Genomic DNA, 22,145 nt, shown 5'->3' with positions numbered 1-22,145 from the left:
AAGATCTAAACACGTGGAAAGAAGTACCCTGTTCATGGATCTGAAAACTCAATATTGTTAAAATGTTAATGCTTTCTAAATAGACCTATAGATTCAATTCAATCCCAATCAAAACACAAACAGGCTTTTTACAGTAACCAGCAAGCTAATTCTAAAATTCATATGGAAATTCAAAAGACCTAGAATAGACAAAACAGCTGTGGAAATTAGTTCCATTGGAGGACTTATACTATCTGACTTCAAGACTTACAAAGTTACAGTAATCAGTAATAATACAGAAGCTATAGCTTCTGGCATTAAGGTACTGGAATTAAGATAGACAAACAGAAAAATAAAACTGAAGTACTTCCAGAAATAACTCAACCAACTGATTTTTTACAGAGATGACAAGGCAATTAAATGAAGAAAGTATAATCTTTTTCAACAAATGATTCTGGAACAACTGGACAGCCATATGCAAACAAAAATGAACCTAAACCCTTTCCTAAGGCCATATACAAAATTAAATCAAAATGGACCACATAAATAAATGTAAGAGCCAATATTATAAAACATCTAGAAGAAGGCATAGGATAAAATCTTAGTGACCTTGAGTTTTACAAAAATTTCTTAACCATGACTCAAAAAGCGTGAACTATAAAAGAAAGTATAAATGAACTGGACTTATTAAAATTAAAAAACTTTTGCTCCTCTGTTATTCAAATGAAAAGGCAAATCTGGGAGAAAATGTTTACAAACTATATATCCAACAAAGGACTTATATCTAGAATATATACAGAACTCTTACAACGCAAATATAAGACAAACAGGCCAGTTTAAAAATATTCAAAATATTTGAAAAGATACATCAACCAAGATGATATACTGATGACAGATAAGCACAAGGTGCTCTACAGTATTAGTTATTAGAAAAGTGTAAATTAAAACCACAGTGGGATACCACTTCACTCCCACTAAAATGGTTAAACTTAAAAGGGCAAAGATATGAAGCAACACTTATTACTGCTGGTGGGTATGTAAAATGGTACACTTTGGAAAACTGTCTGGCAGTTTCTTAAATAGTTAACTATACACTCACCATATGACCACACCATTCATTCCTAGGTATTTATGCAAGATAAATGAAAACTACATCCACACAAAGACTTGTATACAAATGTTCATATCAGTTTTATTTGTAACAGCCAAAAAGTAGAAACAACACAGATTTTTATCAACACATGAATAGATCAACAAATTTGGTATATCTATACAATGAAATACCACCTAGCAATAAAAAGGAATATAGATACATGTAACAACACAAATGAATCACAAAATGACTATGCTGAATGACAGAACCCCAACAAAACAAGAATACCTATGGTATGATTCCATTTATATAAAATTGTAGAAAATGCAAACTACACAAAGCAGATCAGTGGTTTCCTGTAGATGGGGGGGGGGAAGGGTGTGGGGACTGAGGGCTGGATGACAAAGGGGCATAAGGAAACTTTTCAGGGTAACAGATAAATGTTTTAAAAGTTCATTATATTTTTGTAGTGATGGTCTTAAAGGTGCACACTTATGTCAAAACTCATCAAATTGTACACTTTAAACAAGTTCTTTTGACTATCTGCTAATTATACCTCAATAAAGCTGTAAACTATATTTTGGGGAAGATGGGAGAAATTTGAAAATGGACTGGAGGAGGTAGGGGATGGGTGAAAAAGGTAAAGGGAAATATAATCAATAAAGAAAGGAAGAAAATGGGCTGGATATGAGATATCATAGAATTAGTTTGATAATGATAACCCAGCTATGTGGGGGAACGTCCTTACTTTTAGGAGATGAATACTCAGTGTAATGTCACAATGTCTATAACTTACCATGAATTTTTCAGGAAAAAAATTACATTGTTGAATCTAGATGAAGTTATATGTGTTCATTGTACTGTTCTTTCAGTATTTCTACATGATTGAAAATATACATAATTAAAATGTGGGGAAAATGCAGTATTGTTACATTGTTTTATTGCCCATCCCATCTTCAGAGAAAGAGACATTATCTTTATTGTCCGAGAATGTAAGGAAATCTCTGGGAATGTCTCCAGGGAAGGAGATATTTTCTATCTTTATTGTTCTGGAATGTAAATAAATCTGAGCACATTGGCTGTTAATGTCTAGACAATAAGAAACATGAGAGATTTGTGGAGAATTTTCTCTGAACAGGAGGCTAGATTCACTCACACACAACCAAAAGGAATAATGATATGAAATAAATGTCGAGTGGTATGAAATGGATGGAAAAGATGACAAAGATACATTACATATGCATAATTTATGTCCCTGAAGAGGAAAATAAATGCATCAGAAAAAAATGTTAAGCAAAATAAAACTTCCCTGAAATAGAAGGCTTGAATCATGATTGGAACAGCTTACTATAACTCAAGTAAAATAAATTCACTAAAATCAAGACAAAGGAATATGCTTTCTAAAGCTCCTAAACTTCAAGCATTAAAAAAAAAAAAATCATGTGGCAGAAAGGAACAAGAGAAAAAAGAGAGAGCAAGTTAGTCTAAGACTTCACTGATGGCATCACTCAGTTTTAGAAGATCATTGTTTACTAAGTTCTCGAGAAGAAAGTGGAACTTCAACAATCAGGGTTTAATCAGGGGAGCAGATTCACTATGCATACTACGGAATAAGGAATTTTTAATATGAATTAGACCACGCGCAATTGTGTGAGTAGCTGAGGAAGTAAAGGGATGGAAGTGGGAGTTGGGAGATTAGAGAAATCACTAAACCAGACCTTCTGAAACCCTGTCATGGGTGGATAAGTCACAGCTTGCAGGAAAATTTGAGAAGCCAGGCACATCCAGCTGCTGAAGTGAGATTGTGAAGGGGGAGCTGATGCAGACGTCTATGAAAAGCAGTTGCCTTTGTGCGCCTCCAGCCAAGCATCTGGTGCTGGGCCTGCGCTGTTGGTCATCAGGGCTGAGAGATGTGAAGAAAGGCTGACTATCGAGTGGAAGAGAGTGAGGAAGAATTAAAACCTTCTGGGTACCTCTGTGCCTGTTCTCCACTGAATCTAATCTCAAACTTTTAAAATAATGGTTGCTCTTTCACTGTCACCTCCTAAATCTCATGCAATTCCTACTTTTGGCCAACTCTAACCCGGAGTCAAACAGGATTATTGAAAACGCATTTCTCAGTATAACCCAGACAACAATAGAGCAATACAGCCCAATGACATAATAGTTTTTTCTATCGGAAAAGTTTCATGGTGAAGTAACATTACCTGAGTTCAGAAATCCCTTCAGGGTTGCTCAGTTGTTTTCTTTAGTTAAGTTCATTTCTGAAATAACACTTGCCAAAGGCAACAATGACCTCCTTGTCACAAAACCCAAGAACCAGGATATTAAGTCTTCTGTATCGGGTTCAGATGTGGCTGAGGCTCCTTGGGTGCAGCTTCTCAGTTTCTTCATCCAGAGACCTGCGAGCTAAACGACAAGTTATATGACCCCACCTACCTACCAACACACACACACACACACACACACACAATGGTGACATAGGGACAGGATAACAATAGATACTCCAATTCAAAAGGGGGAGAAAGAAGAAGCACATATCAGTTACTGTTCCATAGTAATTCTGAAATCCCACAGAACAAATGTTGTCAGGTCTCCCTGCTCCAGGGGCAGATTATGTTTCTTGATTAGGTCACATTTCTACCTGGGAATGGCTCCCCAGTCCATTTTAATATTTTGTTCTTGGGTCTTCTCTCTGAGATGTTCTTCGTTTCCCATAAGAAATGGCCCATGTTTGCAGCTGAGTAACTTTCTCAGCTTGCTTCCTGTTCACAGTAGTTAGAGAGGGGAATCCAGAGGCCTCTTTTCATTCTGGACTGTTTCAGTCACTTGAAGTCCAACCAAGAGGTAGTTTCACTAGTAAAACTCTATTAAAAACTTTATAGGTTTTCTATTAATCTGGTTTGTATTTACTCCATGCCTCAAATGCCACATTGACAATTCTTAAGATAGGCCCCTCTCTACTTTGATCAGTGTGTCAGGCCAGTAGGGACAATGTCATGACGTTTTTAGAAGCCATTTAGCTTAGCTGAGAGGGTCTCCCAAATGCCAGCTGAAATATTGCAACATTTTAACAAAGGGTTCTTACAGCCACATTCACAACTCGATATCTACCCTGAGGCCATTTTTCACCTTGAGAATATTTTGATGGCTGAAGAGAATGGAGATGTGAAACAATTATTTTCCAACACAGCCAAGTCCTGGCTTTTTTGTATTTCCTCTGAATTCTGCTTGGAAATGGGACAGTTATTCTCATAGGTCATATCTCTCTTTCTGTACCTTATCATATGCAGATAATAGAAGCACACTGATACTTCCGACACTCTGTTGGAAATCTCCTTAGATAAATCCACAAGTTCATTTGGTACATTCTCCATCTTCCTACAGAGCGTGGTGATTGTTTTGCTATTTTTTTCCTTACTAAATTAACATGGGGTGCCATCTTTTCCAGCCTTTCTTAAGTTTTTCACACTGGTTTTCCAGTCTCCACCACCTGCAGCCCGAGCCCAAAGCCAATGCCATGTCTTATGTTTTGTTACAATACCCGCTCCCATATACACGTTTAGGTATTATTAGCATTTGCTGTGCAACAAAGTACCCCAAAACTTAGCATTTTAAAACAATAATTATTTTATTTATCTCACAATTCTCCAGGTTGGTTGGGATAACTGTTATGGCTCTTCTGGTATAAGCTGGCTTGGCTGGGGCTGGAGGTCAATAAAGGCCTCACTCCCAGGTCTGGCAGTTGGCCTAAGGGGGCCTTAGGTGGGCTGGCTCATCTCTGCTCCATCTGGTGTCTCATCCCCCAGTAGAGTAATCTGAGCTTCTTCACATGAAGATCTCAGCAGCAAGAGAGGATAAGCCTCAAGGTAGGCTTTTCACACTTCTCCAGCCTCTTCTTGAATCTCTTTGTTAATGTACAGTGGCCAAAGTAAGTCACATGGCCAGGTTCAGAGTCAAGGAGTAGAGAGAGGGCTCTACCTCACAACAAGAGAAACAACAGAGTAACATTACAAAGGAGCACACATAAAAGGACAAAAGAGGTCTATGGCTATTCTGCATTGTACCACAATGAAAGAAGACAAAAATACGATGTCATGGAAATCAGTATGAATGATAGGATTATATTTATGTGTTCATGTAAAATTATATCTGAAGATGTGTGTATATATAAAACCATAATGACTTTAATACTGTGGGTTCATGTGAAAGAAATGTTCAATAGGAAACATATTTGATAGACACAATTATATTAAATTCAATAAACGAACTTCAATTATTCCTCCTGTTGTACAAAGTGTTCTGCTACAAAAACGCTACAGAACTTAGGGGAGTTTTACACATTAAATATATTATTTTGTTGTCCTACCTTTCATTGTGTTGTCACTTTAAATTGTTTAATATAACACGGTAAACATGACTGTCATTACGTAATTTTGCATACTCCATCTATAAAGAATTTGGTAACAATTTGCCTTGTAATACTTTCTTTATAACAGGAAGGCTTTTTTCTTAATGCAGCAAACTGACAGGATTTTTCCTAGTATGAATTCTTGTGAAGCTATGCAAATAAGGAAATTCTCCTTAATTCAATGCATTCTTAGAGGGTCTCTTCTAAATAATTTTTCTCATCTCAGCTGAGAGACCCTGATAAATGCTTTTATTATGCAATGTACTCAGATGGGATCTGGCTTGGATGAATTTTATGATCTACACTTAGACCTGACTTCTGTTACACGGCTTTCTCACTTTCAAGAAACAGGGTTACTTTCATGTATGAATATTGCGATGCATACTTAGAACTGATTTCTGAGTAAAGCCCTTTCCACAGTCACAGCATTTATAGGGTTTATCTCCAGTATGAATTGTCTGGTGTTTATTGAAATTTGACCTGTCAGTGAAGGCTTTCCCACATTCTGCACATATATATGGTTTCTCTCCTGTGTGAATTCGTTGATGTACTTTGAGATGTGGTTTCTTGGAGAAGGATTTCTCACAGTCAGGACATTTGTAAGGCTTCTCTGTAGTATGAATTCTCTGATGTGTAATTAACTCTGACTTCTGGATGAAGGCCCTCCCGCAATCGGCACAAACATAGGGTTTCTCTCCAGTATGAATTGTCTGGTGCTTATTGAAATTGGACCTGTCGGTGAAGGCTTTTCCACATTCTGCACATATATAAGACTTCTCTCCAGTATGAGATTTCTGGTGAGTATTGAGATTTGACCTGTTGGTAAAGGCCTTCCCACATTCAGTGCATATATAGGGTTTTTCTCCTGTGTGAATTCGCTTATGCATCTGGAGTTGTGACTTAGAAGGGAATGATTTCCCACAGTCACTGCATTCATAAGGCTTCTCTCCAGTATGAATTCTTTGATGTGCTATCAAGTGTGCCTTCTGGATGAAGGCCTGCCCACATTCAGTACATATATAGGATCTCTCTCCTGTATGAATTCTCTGATGCATCCTGAGTGTTGATTTTTGGGTAAAGGCTTTCCCACACTCATTGCATTTGTGGTGTCTCTCTCCAGTATGGATTTTCTGATGTACATTGAGGGCTGAGTTCAGGGAGAAGCCTTTCCCACATTCACTGCATTCATAGAGTTTTTCTCCACTATGAGTTGTCTGATGCCTAAGTAGAGATGACACCTGGAGAAATGATTTTCCACATTCACTGCATTTATAGGGTTTTTCTCTAGTATGAGTTTTCTCATGCATAATTAAATCTGAATTCTGGATGAACACCTTCCCACATTCAGTACATATATATAGTTTTTCATCTCTATGAACTCTCAGATATATACTAAGGAGTGGCTTCTGTGTAGAAACATTTACACATTTGCTAGGTTCATGAGGTTTTTCCATAGTATGAATTCTTTGAGATGCAAAGAGGTGTGACTTCTGTGTGAAAATCTTCCCAAATTCAGTACACATATTTGCTTTCTCCCCAACAGGAAATTTCATATTGTGACTGAGGCTGAGGACTTTTCCACACTGATTACTTTCACAGAATTTCACTCCTATATGCGTATTTTCATGGTTAGTATAAGAACGTGGGGTGAAAACTTGACTGTGTCGAATAATTTTATCAAAGTTCTTTGTTTCATTATTTTTACTATGAATATGTAAGCCTAAATCATGCTTAAAATTCTTTCCAAAGGAGTCACACTTACGGGGTCTTCTCTGTGAAGGAATAATATAATTCGGGCTTGGCTGAACAAATTTTCCATTGTCTTTATAGTCATAATCCCACTCCATACTCAGTAATTTCTTATTGACGAATGCAGCATGACTTAGAGGTTTGTTCTGTTTTGCCTGATATCTTTTTATCTGTTCGGCATCTTGCCACAGTTCTTCTAAAATGGAATACAACGAATCATCTCTTGTATCTTCAACCTGTATTTCGCTATGAAATGAAGCTTTCCCAGATATTCTTTTTTGTGAGATCTTAATCCCAAACTTCCCATCTAGAAAGAGAAAGAAAAAGTAAAATTGACACAAAGACTAGACAGCAAAAGACTAAAAGGTACACATAAGCTAATCCAAATTGAACAGAGGGAAATCAGCAAATCTGATGATGATGATGATGATGACGACGACGACGACGACGACGACGATGACAATGACGACGGTGACAGGAAACACATGTAAAACACTTATTATGTGCTAAGCTCTTACATGACACTTATGATGTTCCAGGCATGGTTCTAAGAAATGTATACATATGAAGTGATTTAATCCTTTCCACGGCCCGGAGAGGTATTTTCTAATATTATCCACCTATTGTAGATAAGGAAAGTAAAGCTCAGAGTGATTACATATATAATTTGCCCTAAGACATAGCCATTAAGTGTTAGAGATTAGAGTTCAACATAAGCGATCTAGTTCAATTTTGGTAGGAGGCTTGAAAGCAAGTAGGATGGACTAAAGATTAAAAAGACAAAGGTTTTAAGGGGAAATACCCATGGAGAGCCTACGACTGGAGGAGGTGACTCAGAATCTAAGTCCTCATTAGTTTTTCGATTCTAAATCCTCACTCATCTCAGTGCTTCTTATTAACAACAATACCAAATTCACGTGATCAAAAAAATAATTTTTTTGGCTGGCCTGGTGGCTCAGGTGGTTAGAGCTCCATGCTCCTAACTCCGAAGCCTGCCGGTTCGATTCCCACATGGGCCAGTGGACGCTCAACCACAAGGTTGCCAATTCGATTCCTCGACTCCCACAAGGGATGGTGGGCAGCGCCGCCTGCAACTAAAATTGAACACGGCACCTTGAGCTGAGCTGCCGCTGAGCTCCCAGATGGCTCAGTTTGTTGGAGTGCATCCTCTCAATCACAAGGTTGCCGGTTTCGACTCCCGCAAGGGATGGTGGGCTGTGCCCCCTGCAACTAGCAACAGCAACTGGACATGGAGCTGAGCTGTGCCCTCCACAACTAAAACTGAAAGGACAACAACTTGAAGCTGAATGGCACCCTCCACAACTAAGATTAGAAGGACAACAACTTGACTTGGAAAAAAGTCCTGGAAGTACACACTGTTCCCCAATAAAATCCTGTTCCCCTTCCCCAATAAAATCTTTAAAAAATTTTTTTTAATTTGCTGAGAGAGTAGATCCTAAAAGTTCTTATCACAAGGGAAAATTTTTTTTTTTTTTGTATCTATGTGAGATGGACGTTAACAAAACTTATTGTGGTAATCATTTCACAATGTATGTAATTCATTATGTGGTACACCTTAAACTTATACAGTGCTGTATGTCAATTCTATCTAAAAGAAAACTGAAAAAAATTTATTCATGCCTGCGGGAAAAATATTGTGGTCATAGTCATCTTGACCTCTACAAACAATAAATTGGTGCCTATACTACAACTCTCTATCAGGTGTAATTGTTTTCTTGGACCTAAAATTATTTTTATACATTAAATATACATATAATAAGAAGTATAAAATCAGAGAAAGGACAAGCCATCTGTGGTAAATTGAAAGCTGTCCACTGGAATCTATTTTACCATTTTTTTGCATTAACAGAATAGTAGTCTGACATATGGCTGCCCAGTCTTACAGCGCTTCTTAGCCTTCTTTGAAAACTAATGCGGCCATATGACAACAGGATGTGGGAAACAATGATGGGTGCCACATTCAAATTAGAGCTTTGGGACAGGAGGTATGTTTTCTGTGCACACTTTTTGACCTTCTTGCTTACTGAAATCTGGACTTGACAGCAACATAGATCATACATGCAGACGCCAAAAAAAACTCAAGAGATGGTGGAATTATGTAATGGAAGAATCCTGAATTCCTGAATAAACATAAGCAATGAGGTTTTCCAATGGCCTGTGATATCAGAAACTTTATACCAGAGAAATAAAATTCTTCATCATTTAAGTCACTATATCTTATAATGTCTTTATTACTGAGAATTAGCTTTAACATAATACACTGTTCTTGCCCAGAGTGGGAATCACAGATGTTTCCATTACCAGCACAGTACACAAGACATATTAGATTCTTCATAATAATTTTAAAATGGAAAAATTATACATTATCTCGTCAGTAAGAGATTTTAGATACTGAGCATGCTGAGTCATGAAATCCAGTTTCCCCCTGCTATTCAGTTTAGTGTTATACTCCAGGCACATGTCCCATCTAAAAACCTCATCCTCCTATTCTTTTTGTTTTGCTTTCATTATCATCAAACTAATAATTTGAGGGTTAGCTTCTTTGCATAATACAATAGCATGCACAGATTTTTTCACACATGGGAAATATCACATTGTTTTAGTACCATATAACTTAGGAGTTTTAACACTTTAAATTTGCCCTTTTTTTTTTTTTTACGGTTGAGGGTTTTGTTTTATTTTTTGTCATGCCACCATTTTTAAAAATTCTTATCTTCCCATTTGGCAACCATCAGCTATTATCCATATCTACAAGTGTGTGTGTGTGTGTGTGTGTGTGTGTGTGTGTGAATAAATTTACATCTGAGTAGTTCTTCAGCTTCATCTCACAAGTTCTGATATGTCTATATTTTCATTATCATTCTGCTCAAAATATTTTCTAATTCCATTGTGGTTTCTTCTTTGACCTATGGGCTATTTGGATGCGTGTTGCTTATTTTCCAAACATTTGGATATTTTCTAGCTGTATTTCAGTTTAGAGCTTTAATTTATTTCAACAGTAGAGAACTATAATGTATGATTTCAATCCTTTTAAACTTCTTGCAATTAGCTTTATGTTCCAAAATAGGGTCTATTTTGGTCAGTGTTCCATATGAACTTGAGAAGAATATATATTCCAAAGTTGTGGAATGCAGTGACCCATGTATGTCAATTAGGTCATATTGGTTTATCATGTTCAAATCTTCTACATCTTTACAGATTCTCTTGTCTGTAAACAGACAAAAGTCATTTACATGGGTACATTAAAATATCCAACTATGATTGTGCATTTTGTCTATCTCTCCTTTTAGTACTGTCAATGCTTACTTTATATATATTTGAGACTGTTATTAAGTGCACCCGAATTTAGATTTTTATATAGTCCTGTTGAACTGAAATTTTATCAATTTCAGAGAAAGAGGGCATGTCTCTGAAGAGACAACAGGTATCAAAATAATACAGGAGTGTTACGAAACAACCGTATGCCCCGCTCCCCAAAAATGACAACATAAATAAAATGCACAAACTCCTTGAAAGAATAAATTATCAAAACAAGAAGAAACGGAAAACATGACTATCCCAAAAATATTAAATAAACTGAATTTGAAATTAAAGATAGTCCGACAAATAAAACTTCAGACCAAGATGAGTTCACTGGTGAATTTTACCATATATACTTAAGGAAAAAAATATAAAATTTAAAGCAATATTATACAAAATCACAAAACAGAGGCGTAAACATTGAAAAATCCTAGAAAATATAGCAATTTTATACAAATTATTTCAGAAGACAGGACAGGCATGAAATTTCCCAACTCATTTTATAAGGGTAGCATTAATATTAATCCTAAAATCAAAGACGTTACAAACAAAAAGTATACCCAAAACTAAAGATGAATATCTTTTATAAACATAGAGATAAAAATCCTTGCCAAATATTAACAAAATGAATCAAGAAATACATAAAAAAAGATAATACATCATGATCAAGTAACATTTATCCCAGGAATGCAAAGTCAGTTCAACATTCGAAAATCAGTGAAATTCACCATATTAGCAGAATAAAATGCTCATCTCAATAAATGCAGAAAAAGCTTTTGGAAAATCCAACATCCATTCATGTTAAAGGCTCTCATCAAACTAGGAATAGAAAAAAATTGCCACAGATTAATAAAGGGCATCTAAGGAAAACCATAACAAATATACTTAATGCTTAAAGATTGAAAACTTTTATCCTCAGACTGGGAACAAGATAAAATAAAAAATAAAGGGCAGGCAGACTAAAAAGGAAATTATAAAGACATAACAATGGGTGCAGAAATTTTAAAGAAATTTACAAAAAAAGTGAATTTAATAAGTGAAATTAGCAAGATCTCAGAATACAGGGTCAATGTACAAAATCAATTGTAACAGTTCTACTTCTAAGATGGAAAAGTAAACTCCTAAAACTCCTTCTGTAGACAGTAACTATAATCTCTAGAAAAACAAAACATGTACTAGTAGAGTGAATAAAAGCAGGTAGATTTTGGAAGAGTCAGAAGTTAGAGGAAGTCTGAATAGATCTAAGTTTCTATCCACCTTGGGTGAGACAGCGTCTCTAGTTTCAATCTAACCTAGTTAACTGCCTACAATGACAAAACCACAGAACAATATAACAGAATACAGTGTTCCTATAACGTAACACTGATAATGTTCAGGATACAATCCAAAATTACTCAACACATGATGACCCAGAAAAACGTTTTTAGTCACTCTCCAGGGTCTTCAGTAGTTTTTCCAGAGTTAACAGTTTCTGTTAGATGGGTTGGTACAGTAGAAACAATTCAGTCATACCAGAACTCAAGTTAATTTTTTTATACAGTGTGAGGTATAGGCCAAGGTTTGTTTGTTGCTGTTTTTTTCCCCTCCAATACTGATATCCATTTGTTCCAGTACAATGTGTTCAAAAAACACTTTCTTTTCCTCCAGTGAATCATATTTGGACCTTTGTCAAAACTCGGTTATCTATATATGTGTGGGTCTATTTTTGGACCCTTTCTCCTGTTCCATTTATATATCTGTTCGTCCTTACATCAATACAATATTATCAGGATTATTGTAGCTTTATAGTAAATCTTAACATTATGTAGTGGAAATCTTTCACATATTTCTTTCTCAAGACTGTTGGTTATTTTAGATCCTTTGCATATCCATAATTTTTAAAATCACCTTGTCAGTTTTTAACCCCCAAAACAAGTAATTGATTGAACAAGAATACAATTCAGTAAAGCAATCGATTTCAACAACGGACAACCAAATTGATTTATATATTAAAGAACACAACACCCATCAAGAGCCGAATCAGACATACATGGGACATTCTCCTAAATAGAACATTTGTTGAAATCATACAGACTATAGTCTTAGATAACTACAGAATTAGAGAACATAAAGGTAATAGACAAATTCCTTGAAAAATACAACTTATTATGTCTGGCAAAAGATGAAACACAAAATCTGAAGAGCCCTAAGTCTATTAAAGAAATTGAATTTGTTATTAAAACTTTCCCATCAAGAAAACTCCAGGCCCAGACAGTTTCCCTGGAGAAGTCTGTCAAACAGCATAAGAAGAAATAACAATCTTACACAAATTGTTTCAGAAAATAGATAAGGGATTCATTCACAACTCATATTATGTGGCCAAACATAACCCTAATACCAAAACACGATGGAAGGGAATGCAAAACACAAAAAACAAAAACAAAACATAACTACAAACCAATATCACTCATGAAAAATGCAAATATTTTTAAACAAAATATAAATATAGAATCCAATGATATGTAATAAGAGTAGTATATCACAATTGCCTAGTATTTATTTATCTCAGAATTACAAGGTTAATTTAACATTTGAAAATCAATCAATTCACATATTAACAAAATAAAAGCAATAACTCATATGATCTCTCTGATAAGATGAAGAACAAGCATTTGGCAAAATTCAACACTTAACTATGATTTTTTTAAAAACACTCTTTAACAAGCTAAGATTGGAAAGGAACTTATATAACCTGATAAAGTACAGCTTCAGAAAACCTGCAGCTAACATCATACTTAATAATATGAAAATTTTGCCCCTAATTTTGGGAACAAGGAAAGCATGCCTACACTCACCACTTCTATTCAACATCAAACTGAAGGTCTTAGTGAAATAAGTTAAGGAAAAGAAATAAAAAGGATGAGATTGGAAGGGAAAAAGTAAGTATGCTTAACATGATAATGACTAACATGAAAAACCTCAAGGAACCTACAAGAAAACTAATAGGCGGATTTAGGAATGCCTCAGGATACAAAGTCAATGTACAAAAATTAATCACTAGCAATCTGTACTAGCAATGAACAATCTGAAAATAAAATAAAATAAAAACAATACCATTTATAATAGTATCAAAACACATTAAATACGTAGGGATAAATTCAATGAAGAATGCATATGACTTCTATACTGAAACTATGAAATACTGGTGAAAGAAATCAAAGATCTAAATAAATGCAGAAATATCCATGTTCATGGATTAGAAGGCTCAATATTGTTAAGATATCAATTCTCCCAAAATTGATCTACAGTTAACTCGACTCCAAACAAAATCCCAGCAGGCTTTTTGAAAAAAACACAAAACCTATGAACTGACTATCAAGTTTATATGGAAATGCAAATAGCCTCGAAGAGCCAAAGTAATTTAAAAAAGCAAAGTTGGAGAACTTACCCTACCTGATTTCAAGACTCATTATAAAAGCTACAGGAATAGAGAAAGCATGGCTTTGTCCAAAGGACTGTGTATTAACTATATTTTCTTATTTTCTGTATTCTTGATGCTTGTGCGTCTGATGCTTTGCTAATCCTGGAGAGTGCCCCTCCAAGAGCTAGTTAATTCCTAGAGATAGCAGATGACTTTCCTGGGAGCACAACTTTCATATGCAAACCAACCAACAGAGAGCCCAAATCCACCAACTATCTCCTTTATCAAGCTCTCACAGGGTGAACCACTATCTCCCTGCCCTAATCACCTCAGGACCAGGTACCAGACAACTAGGGACAGTCCCTACACCCGGGAGCCCCCGGGTGAAATTACTCAAACTAGCCAATCCTAAACCTTTCCAGCTTGCTTATTCTGCCTCACCCATTCTTTCCCATGAAAATCACAATAAAGCCTCTTGCCCATGCTTTCCCCTCACAACTCCTCCTGACTGACTCACCCTAGTGCTTTCCCTTGTGGCCTTGCGCGGTGTGGCACGCCCCCCCACTGGGAACTGTGAGTTACACACTGTCTTTTAAATGGCAGTCACCTCTGGATCTGTTGGCCTCACCATACCTGAACAATAAAAAAACCTACATTTTAAAACAGGAAGACACAGAGATCAATTGAACAGAACAAAGAGTCCAGAAATAGTTTCACATACATTAGGTGGGTGCAAAAGTAATTGCGGTTTAAAAGGTTAAAAACAATTGCAAAAACCGCAATTACTTTTGCACCAACCTAATATAAAGTCAATTGGTCTTGATAAACATGCCTAGAAAATTCAGTGGGAAAAAGAAAGTCTCTTCAACAAATGGTTCTAGAACTGGATATTGTATTGAAAAAAATGAACACCAATCCTTACATCAAACTCACAAAATGGATCATAGACCTAAACTGAAAAAGCTAAAATGATAAAACTTACAGAACAAAATATGAGAAAATCTTTGTGATCTTGTGATAGGCAAACATTTCTTAAACAGATCAAAAAAAGTACTAATTTTTTTTAAAGATGATAAATTAGACTCCATTAAAATTTTTGGTCTTTGATAGGCCCAGTAAGAACATAAAATTGCAAGCCACAGATTGAAACTAAATATGGGCAATACATATATCTGGCAAAGGAGTTGTATCTAGCAAATATAAAACACTCTTACAACTCAATAATAAAAAGACAAACCGCCCAATAAAAAATGAGAAAGATATTTGAATAGACACTTCACAAAAAATGTACAAATGGTCAATAAGCACATGAAAAGATCATTACTTAACATCATTACTCATCAAAGGAATGCAACTTAAAGTAGTAATGAGATACCATTATACATCCACTACAATAGCAAAAATTAAAGAGACTGATGATAGCAAGTGTTGGTGAGGATATGGAGCAACAGGAATTCTCATGTGTTGCTGCTGGGAATATGAAATGACACAGCCACTTTGGAAGACAGTTTAGCAATTTCTTATAAAGCTAAGCATAAACTTATTATATGACTCAGCAATTCCACTCCTAGGTATTTACCCAAAAGAAACATAAACATATGTTCACACAAAAACCAAAATGTTGGGGCTGGCCCGGTGGCTCAGGCGGTTAGAGCTCCATGCTCCTAACTCCAAAGGCTGCCGGTTCAATTCCCACATGGGCCAGTGGGCTCTGAACCACAAGGTTGCCGGTTCAACTCCTCGAGTCCCACAAGGGATGGTGGGCTGCGCCCCCTCCAGGTCCACTAACAACGGCAACTGGACCTGGAGCTGAGCTGCACCCTCCACAACTAAGACAGAAAGGACAACAACTTGAAGCTGAATGGCACCCTCCACAGCTAAGATTGAAGGACAACAACTTGACTTGGAAAAAAGTCCTGAAAGTACACACTGTTCCCCAATAAAGTCCTGTTCCCCTTCCCCAATAAAAATCTTAAAAGAAAAATATTCACTGCAGCTTTATTCATAATAATCAAATAATAACCACCTGTCATCAACAGGTGTATAGATTTAAAAAATTACAATATATTCATACCATGGAATAGTATTCAGCATCTAAAAAGAATAAACAAGTGATATACTCAACAACATGGATAAGTCACAGAATCATTATACTGAATGAAAAGAGTACAGACAGTATGATTCATTGATGTAAACCATTAATAAAGACAAATCTAATCTATAGTGACAAAAAGCATGTCAATGATTGTCTGGGGCCCAAGTGACCGTGGTGGGCACTGACTACAAGGGCATGAGGGAGCATTTTTGCGTGATCGAATACTATATATCATGATCGGGGAGGTGGTTGTACTAGTGTGTACCTTATCAAAACTCATCAAACTGTACACTTGATATGTAGATATTTTATTGTATGTAAATTATACCTTAATAACATTGATTTCAAAAGAAAAAAATAAACTCATAGATACAGAGAAAAAACTGATGGTTGCTAGATGGGAGGGGATTTGGGGGAAGGGTGAGAAGGTAAAGGGATTAGGAAGTACAAACTGGTAGTTATAAAATAGTCACAGGGATGTGAAATACAGTGTGGGGAATATAGTCAGTAATGTTGTAAAGACTATGTAGGGTATCAGATGGGCACTGGACTTATCAGGGAGATGACTTCATAGATTATATAAATGCCTAACCACTGTGCTGTACAACTGAAACTAATATAAAATAATACTGAATGTCATATATATAATATATACATATATATATATATATATATATTATACATATGTATATGCCAAAAATGTATACAAGTGGACACTTTAGTCAACGTTGCTCAAGCAGTAGTTCGCCATAATCAGAAGTGTCTGGACACTGATGATAACCACTTTGAGCACCTCTTGTAATTACAGAAGACAAACCTGACTTGTATTCATCTTTTGTTATGAGTTAATATTATTACAATTTTAATACAGTTTTCCTTTCTTAAAAAGTATATACATTTTTTGGCACTGTGTGTGTGTGTGTGTGTGTGTGTGTGTACGTGTGTGTGTGTGTGTGTGTGTGTGTGTGTGTGTATTCACGAGATGTAAAGTATAGCATAGGGAATATAGTCAGAGGTATTGAAATAACTATGTGCAGTGTCAGATGGGTAGTAGACTTGGAGGGGTTATCACGTCGTGAGGGGTGTAAATGTCTAATCATGTTGTTCTGTACACCTGAAGCTAACAATAAAATTTAATTTAATTTAAAAAATAAAAAAGGAAAAAATGCTACATGGCAGTGATCATAAAGTTAGAAGATGGGAGAGAGACACGGAGATAGGGGAGGTGTAGAGGAATGAGGAATCTGAAGGTGATAAGTACAAAGAGAGGAGGTGAGGCTGGTTGCAGGTGAGTTTATTGGTACCTTAAAGTGAAAAGATGAAAGTGAAGGGAAGAATAAAGTAAAAGAGTACTAAGAGCAACAGGAGTGGGGCAACCAACTTGTTTTCAAAGAAGGCAAATCCATTCAAACCTGAACGTATATGATAAGAATCTAAGACCATGGGGTTGGGATTTAAGTAATGAAGCATAAAAATGTAATGGAAGGGGAGAATATCCAAGAAAGCAAGAACCATAGTGAGGAAGGCGGGCATATGATCCAGAGTATAGGAACTGCAGCAATTCTCCTGGAGGAAACTCAAGCAAAGAAGATAGTTGATAACAGTAAGGAAAAAAAGGGAGAGAGCAATTTGGTATCTGAGAGGACAATGTTATTTATTCACCAGCAGTTTCTGAAGTTTAAACCTTCAAGAAAAGCAGTAATAATAGCATTTTAAAGGCATCGGCCTCTCTTAGAGAAAAAAAAAGTATTTCCATGTATCCCTTCTTTTCGGGTCACACTCACCCAAACAGCTTTGATGTGGGGTTTCTCCTTCCAATAGCCATGGCTCCTCTCCTTGCTCCAACTTGAAGATGAACTCTGGTTTGGGAACTTCATACCCTGTTAAGAGGACATGATAGAGAATTCAGTCCAGCTTTCCATTTATTCTTTGGGAAAGTAACCACATTTCACTGGGAAAAGAATAACAATCACAGAGGTGAAAGGGACTGAAGAATCCAGACAAATCAAGGATGATAGCATCACACACTTAAGATATCCCAGAGTACTCAGCAGCTGAGAATGGAAATACCCTCACTGAGGTTCTGTCTCAGTTTCCTAGGTCTGCTCTAACGAAGTGCCAATAACTGGGTGACTTAAAACCACAGAAATCTATTGCCTCATATTTCCAGAGGCTAGCAGGGCCATGCTATCTCTGGAGCATACAGGGGAGACTCCGTCCTTGCATCTTCTGGCTTCTGGTGTTTGCCAGCAATCTTTGGCATTCCTTGGCTTGTAAATGCATCATTCCAGTCACATGACCATCTTCTCCTCATCACCTTCCCTTTAGGCATGTCTATTTCTGTGCCCAGCCGGTAATGGAAGAAGGAATTCTGCCTCAGTATCGCAACATAGAAATCTGGCCTCAGTTTGCAGTTAGCTGGCCTGCCCTCTAGATTTCAAACTCAAGATTGCAATCTACTCTTACCTGAATTTCCAGCCTGCTGGCCTGCCCTATATATTTCAGACTTACAGTCCCCACAATCAGGTGAGCCAAGTCCTTAAAATAAATCTCCACCCCACATATATGAATGTGTGTGTGTGTGTGTGTGTGTGTACTCTGTATATATGCACATGAGGTGTGATTAAAAAATACGGTGAATGTTTAAATTTAAAAAAATTATTACAGTAAAAGACACATTGTCATTAGTCCCCCTCATTTCGAACACACTTATCCCATCATTCTTGCCACTTTCTGAAGCAGTTCTGGAAGTCCTCTTGCATGAGTGTCTTTAGTTACGCTGTCGTGGCTGCCTCAATGTCCTGAATCAATTCAAAATGTTTACCTTTCATTTTGACTTAAGGGAAGAGCCAGAAGTCCCAGTGTCAGATCTAGTGAATAAGGTGGATGAGGACACACTGTAATGTTTTTATTTGACAGAAATTGCCGTACCAGAAGTGATGTGTGACACGGAGCCTTTCTGTTGTGATCACAAAATACAGAGAATGCTGCTGCCAAGTGCCATCCAACAGAAAGGCAGGGATCTTCAATATGGGAAGTGGCACATCGAACCTTAGTAACAGTGTGTGACAAGTTTCAACTTGTTCGGTGCAGTGGGTCGGGTGTGAGCTACTGTTGAGAGAAGGTGTGTTTTAAAGTGTGCCGTAAATCATCCTCCATCATGACAACATTCCATGTCACACATCGCTTCTGGTATATGGCAATTTCTATCAAATAAAAACATTACAGTGTGTCCTCATCCACCTTATTCACTGGATCTGGCACCGTACGAGTTCTGGCTCTTCCCCGAGGTCAAAATGGTTCAGGACATCGAGGCAGCCACAAAGGGCAACTAAAGACAATCACAAAAGGGGACTTCCAGACCAGCTTCAGAAAGTGGCAAGAATGATGGGATAAGTGTGTTCGAAGCGAGGGGGAGGTTTTTTGAGTGGAATTCATGGCAATGTGTCTTTTACTGTAATAAAGTATTTTATTTAAACATTCACTGTATCGTTTGATCACACCATATATATATATATATATATATATATACTGTTGGTTTCATTTCTCTGGAGAACCCTGATACAATTTTGGTACTGAGAGCAGTTGTAGAGGAACAGAATCTTGAATCTTAAGGATGCATTTTCTGAACTGGTTACAGGGTTTCTGGAATTGGTTCCCTATTCTGATTAGATTTAAAGGCATTAATGATTCTACTTCCAGTTGTAAAGAGGGCATTGATAGTCTATGGCATGATACAGCTCGGGTTTCCAGGCAGGAATTCCTGCCCGTTCTCGGGAATTTTTTTCGCTTTCCCTTTCCCGAATCACAAGAAAAGTTGGTCGGAAATTTGGAAAATTGGCTCCTTGAACCCAGGTGGTTGGTAGTATCGGCCGTCACTTTGTGGAAACGATTCATTGTGGAGAACAGAAAACAGTTTATATCTCAGAATTCGGGAATAGGAAAGCGAAAAAAATGCCTGACAACGGGCAGGAATTCCCGCCTAGCAGCCTATATACAGCAATAGGGATATGCAAAATATCACCATTGGATACTCTTACTCAAATGCTTGTAAGAGGCAAGGTTCTGGGTGATCATATATTTGATACCCTACAAATTTGTATGAAACTTACAAATATAATAAGATTGGCTGGTTGCTCCTAATTGCACTGGACAAAGTGGGGAAAGAAAAGCATGAGCTCAGCGATTTGATTTCCCAGCTCAAGCACCACATAAATGACGTGAAAATTTCTATGTCTGTCCTGGAAGAAAACTTTAGCTCCTATAGCTGAGATTGCTGAAAACCAAACCCAGAGTTTCATCCTGTGAATAGCTAAATTACAACCCAAATTGAATTCCCAACTTTGGAGGATGTCTGCTGTTACAATGAGGCCACTGATTAGGAAGGAATGGGATCCTGAAAACTGGAATGGGGACATATGAGGACACTGAACCTCTAAATTCGGATGAGCCTTCATTGCCAGTAGAAGCAGACCTTCTACCCCCAATTGAGAAGGTTACCCACCCCTACTTTGCCTGAGGAGCCTGCAATGACTTCCCCTGAGGTACTTGCCTGGCAAGACACTGATGGTTCCCTTCAGGACCCACTCCATCACACTTCTTTGTTTCTAGACCTATAACTAGACTCAAGTACCAGCAGGCCCCAAAGGGTGAGGTGCAGAGTGTGACCCATGAGAAGATGCACTACACACCAAAAGAACTGCATGATTTGTCCAATTTATACAGACAGAAACCTGGGAAATATGTATAGAAATGGATATTAAGAGTATGGGATAAGATGGGAGGGGGTTGGGGGCTGGGTTTAAAAGGTGTATGGATTAAGAAGTACAAATTGTCAGTTACAAAACAGTCATGGGGATATTAATAAAGTATAGCATAGGGAATAAAATCGTAATATTGTAACAACTATGTGTAGTGCTAAGTGGGTACTAATCAGGGAGATGACTTCATAAATTATATAAATGTCTAACCACTATGTTGTATTCCTGAAAGTAATATAATATTGAATATCAACTGTAATAAGAAAAAATTTTTTTAAAAAAATTTTTAAAGAGTGTGGGATAGTGGTGGCTCCAATATCAGCTGCTGTACCAGATATGTTTTCATTGCTTGAGCAAATTAACACATCCCCTGCTACCCAGTATGCAGCTATTGATCTGGCAACTTCTTTTTTGGCAATACCTGTTAGTAAAGACCACTAGAAGCAGTTTGCCCTTTACCAAGTTGACTATGCTATAAACAGGTAAATATAAGGCCAGTTCAGCTATGTACCTTCAGGTCCTACCTCAGAGGTATCTCAAATCTCCAGTGCTAGGTCATAATTTGGTTTGCAGGGATCTTGGTCACCTTTACCGTCCGTATCACACTGGTCCATTATATTGATAACAGGCTGATTGGGCCTAGTGAACAAGAAGCAGCAACCACTCTAAACTTAGGGGTAAGAGATCTGTGTGTGAGGGTGGGAAATAAATTTGACAAAACTTTAGGGGCCTTCCACCTCAGTGAAATTTCTAGAGGTCCATTTGTAGGTCAAGACATCCCTTCCAAGGTGAAGAATAATTGTCGCACCTGGTCCATCGTACAACCATGAGAGAGGGACAATGCCTACTGAGCCTGTTTGGACGTCAGAGGCAGCATATTGCTCATGTGTGTCACGTCGGCCCATTTATAAAACGACCCAAAAGGCTGCTAGTTTGGAGTGGGGCCTAGGACAACAGAAGGCTGTGCAACTGGTCCAGGCTGCCGTGCAATCTGCTTTGTCACTTGGGCCATGAGATCCAGCAGATCTAGTGGTGCTTGAAGTGTCAGTGACAAATAGAGATGGAGCCTTTGGCAGGGCCCTATAGGTGAATCACAGCATAGATCCTAGGATTTGGGAGCAGGGTCCTGCCATCCTCTGTGGATAACTGCTCTTCTTTTAAGAAACAGCTTTTGGTTTGCTACTAATCTCAATTTACTTGCTCACTGAATTTAAGCTGACTGAATTAGTCAGTCAGTGGAGGAAAAGAAACTTAGCAAGGATTCCCTCAGTAACAGTGAGTGAACATGGAAGAGCCCAGTACTGAATCCTTGCCTTGAGGTGGGACATAGGAAATGT

At 37.3% G+C, this 22,145-nt stretch overlaps 1 protein-coding gene across 1 annotated transcript in view; it reads right to left on the bottom strand.

The window, feature by feature from the left end:
• Positions 1–1,146: 1,146 nt before the first annotated feature.
• ZNF81 (zinc finger protein 81) overlaps positions 1,147–22,145 on the bottom strand; it is a 55,629-nt gene continuing 34,630 nt past the window's right edge. Inside the window, exons 4-5 of the mRNA XM_074324014.2 lie at positions 17,833–17,928; positions 1,147–7,539 (exon numbers count right to left, since the gene is read on the bottom strand). Coding sequence (XP_074180115.1) covers positions 5,843–7,539; positions 17,833–17,928 — 1,793 coding nt within the window. The 3' untranslated portion in view covers positions 1,147–5,842. The remainder of the gene's footprint in view (positions 7,540–17,832; positions 17,929–22,145) is intronic.

This window comes from Rhinolophus sinicus, chromosome 18 (assembly GCF_057876585.1).
Source record: "Rhinolophus sinicus isolate RSI-liver-muscle chromosome 18, RSI-T2T, whole genome shotgun sequence".
Lineage (NCBI taxonomy): Eukaryota > Metazoa > Chordata > Mammalia > Chiroptera > Rhinolophidae > Rhinolophus > Rhinolophus sinicus.
The sequence above is the reverse complement of the archived record's forward strand: the minus strand, read 5'-3'. Positions and strand labels throughout refer to the sequence as shown.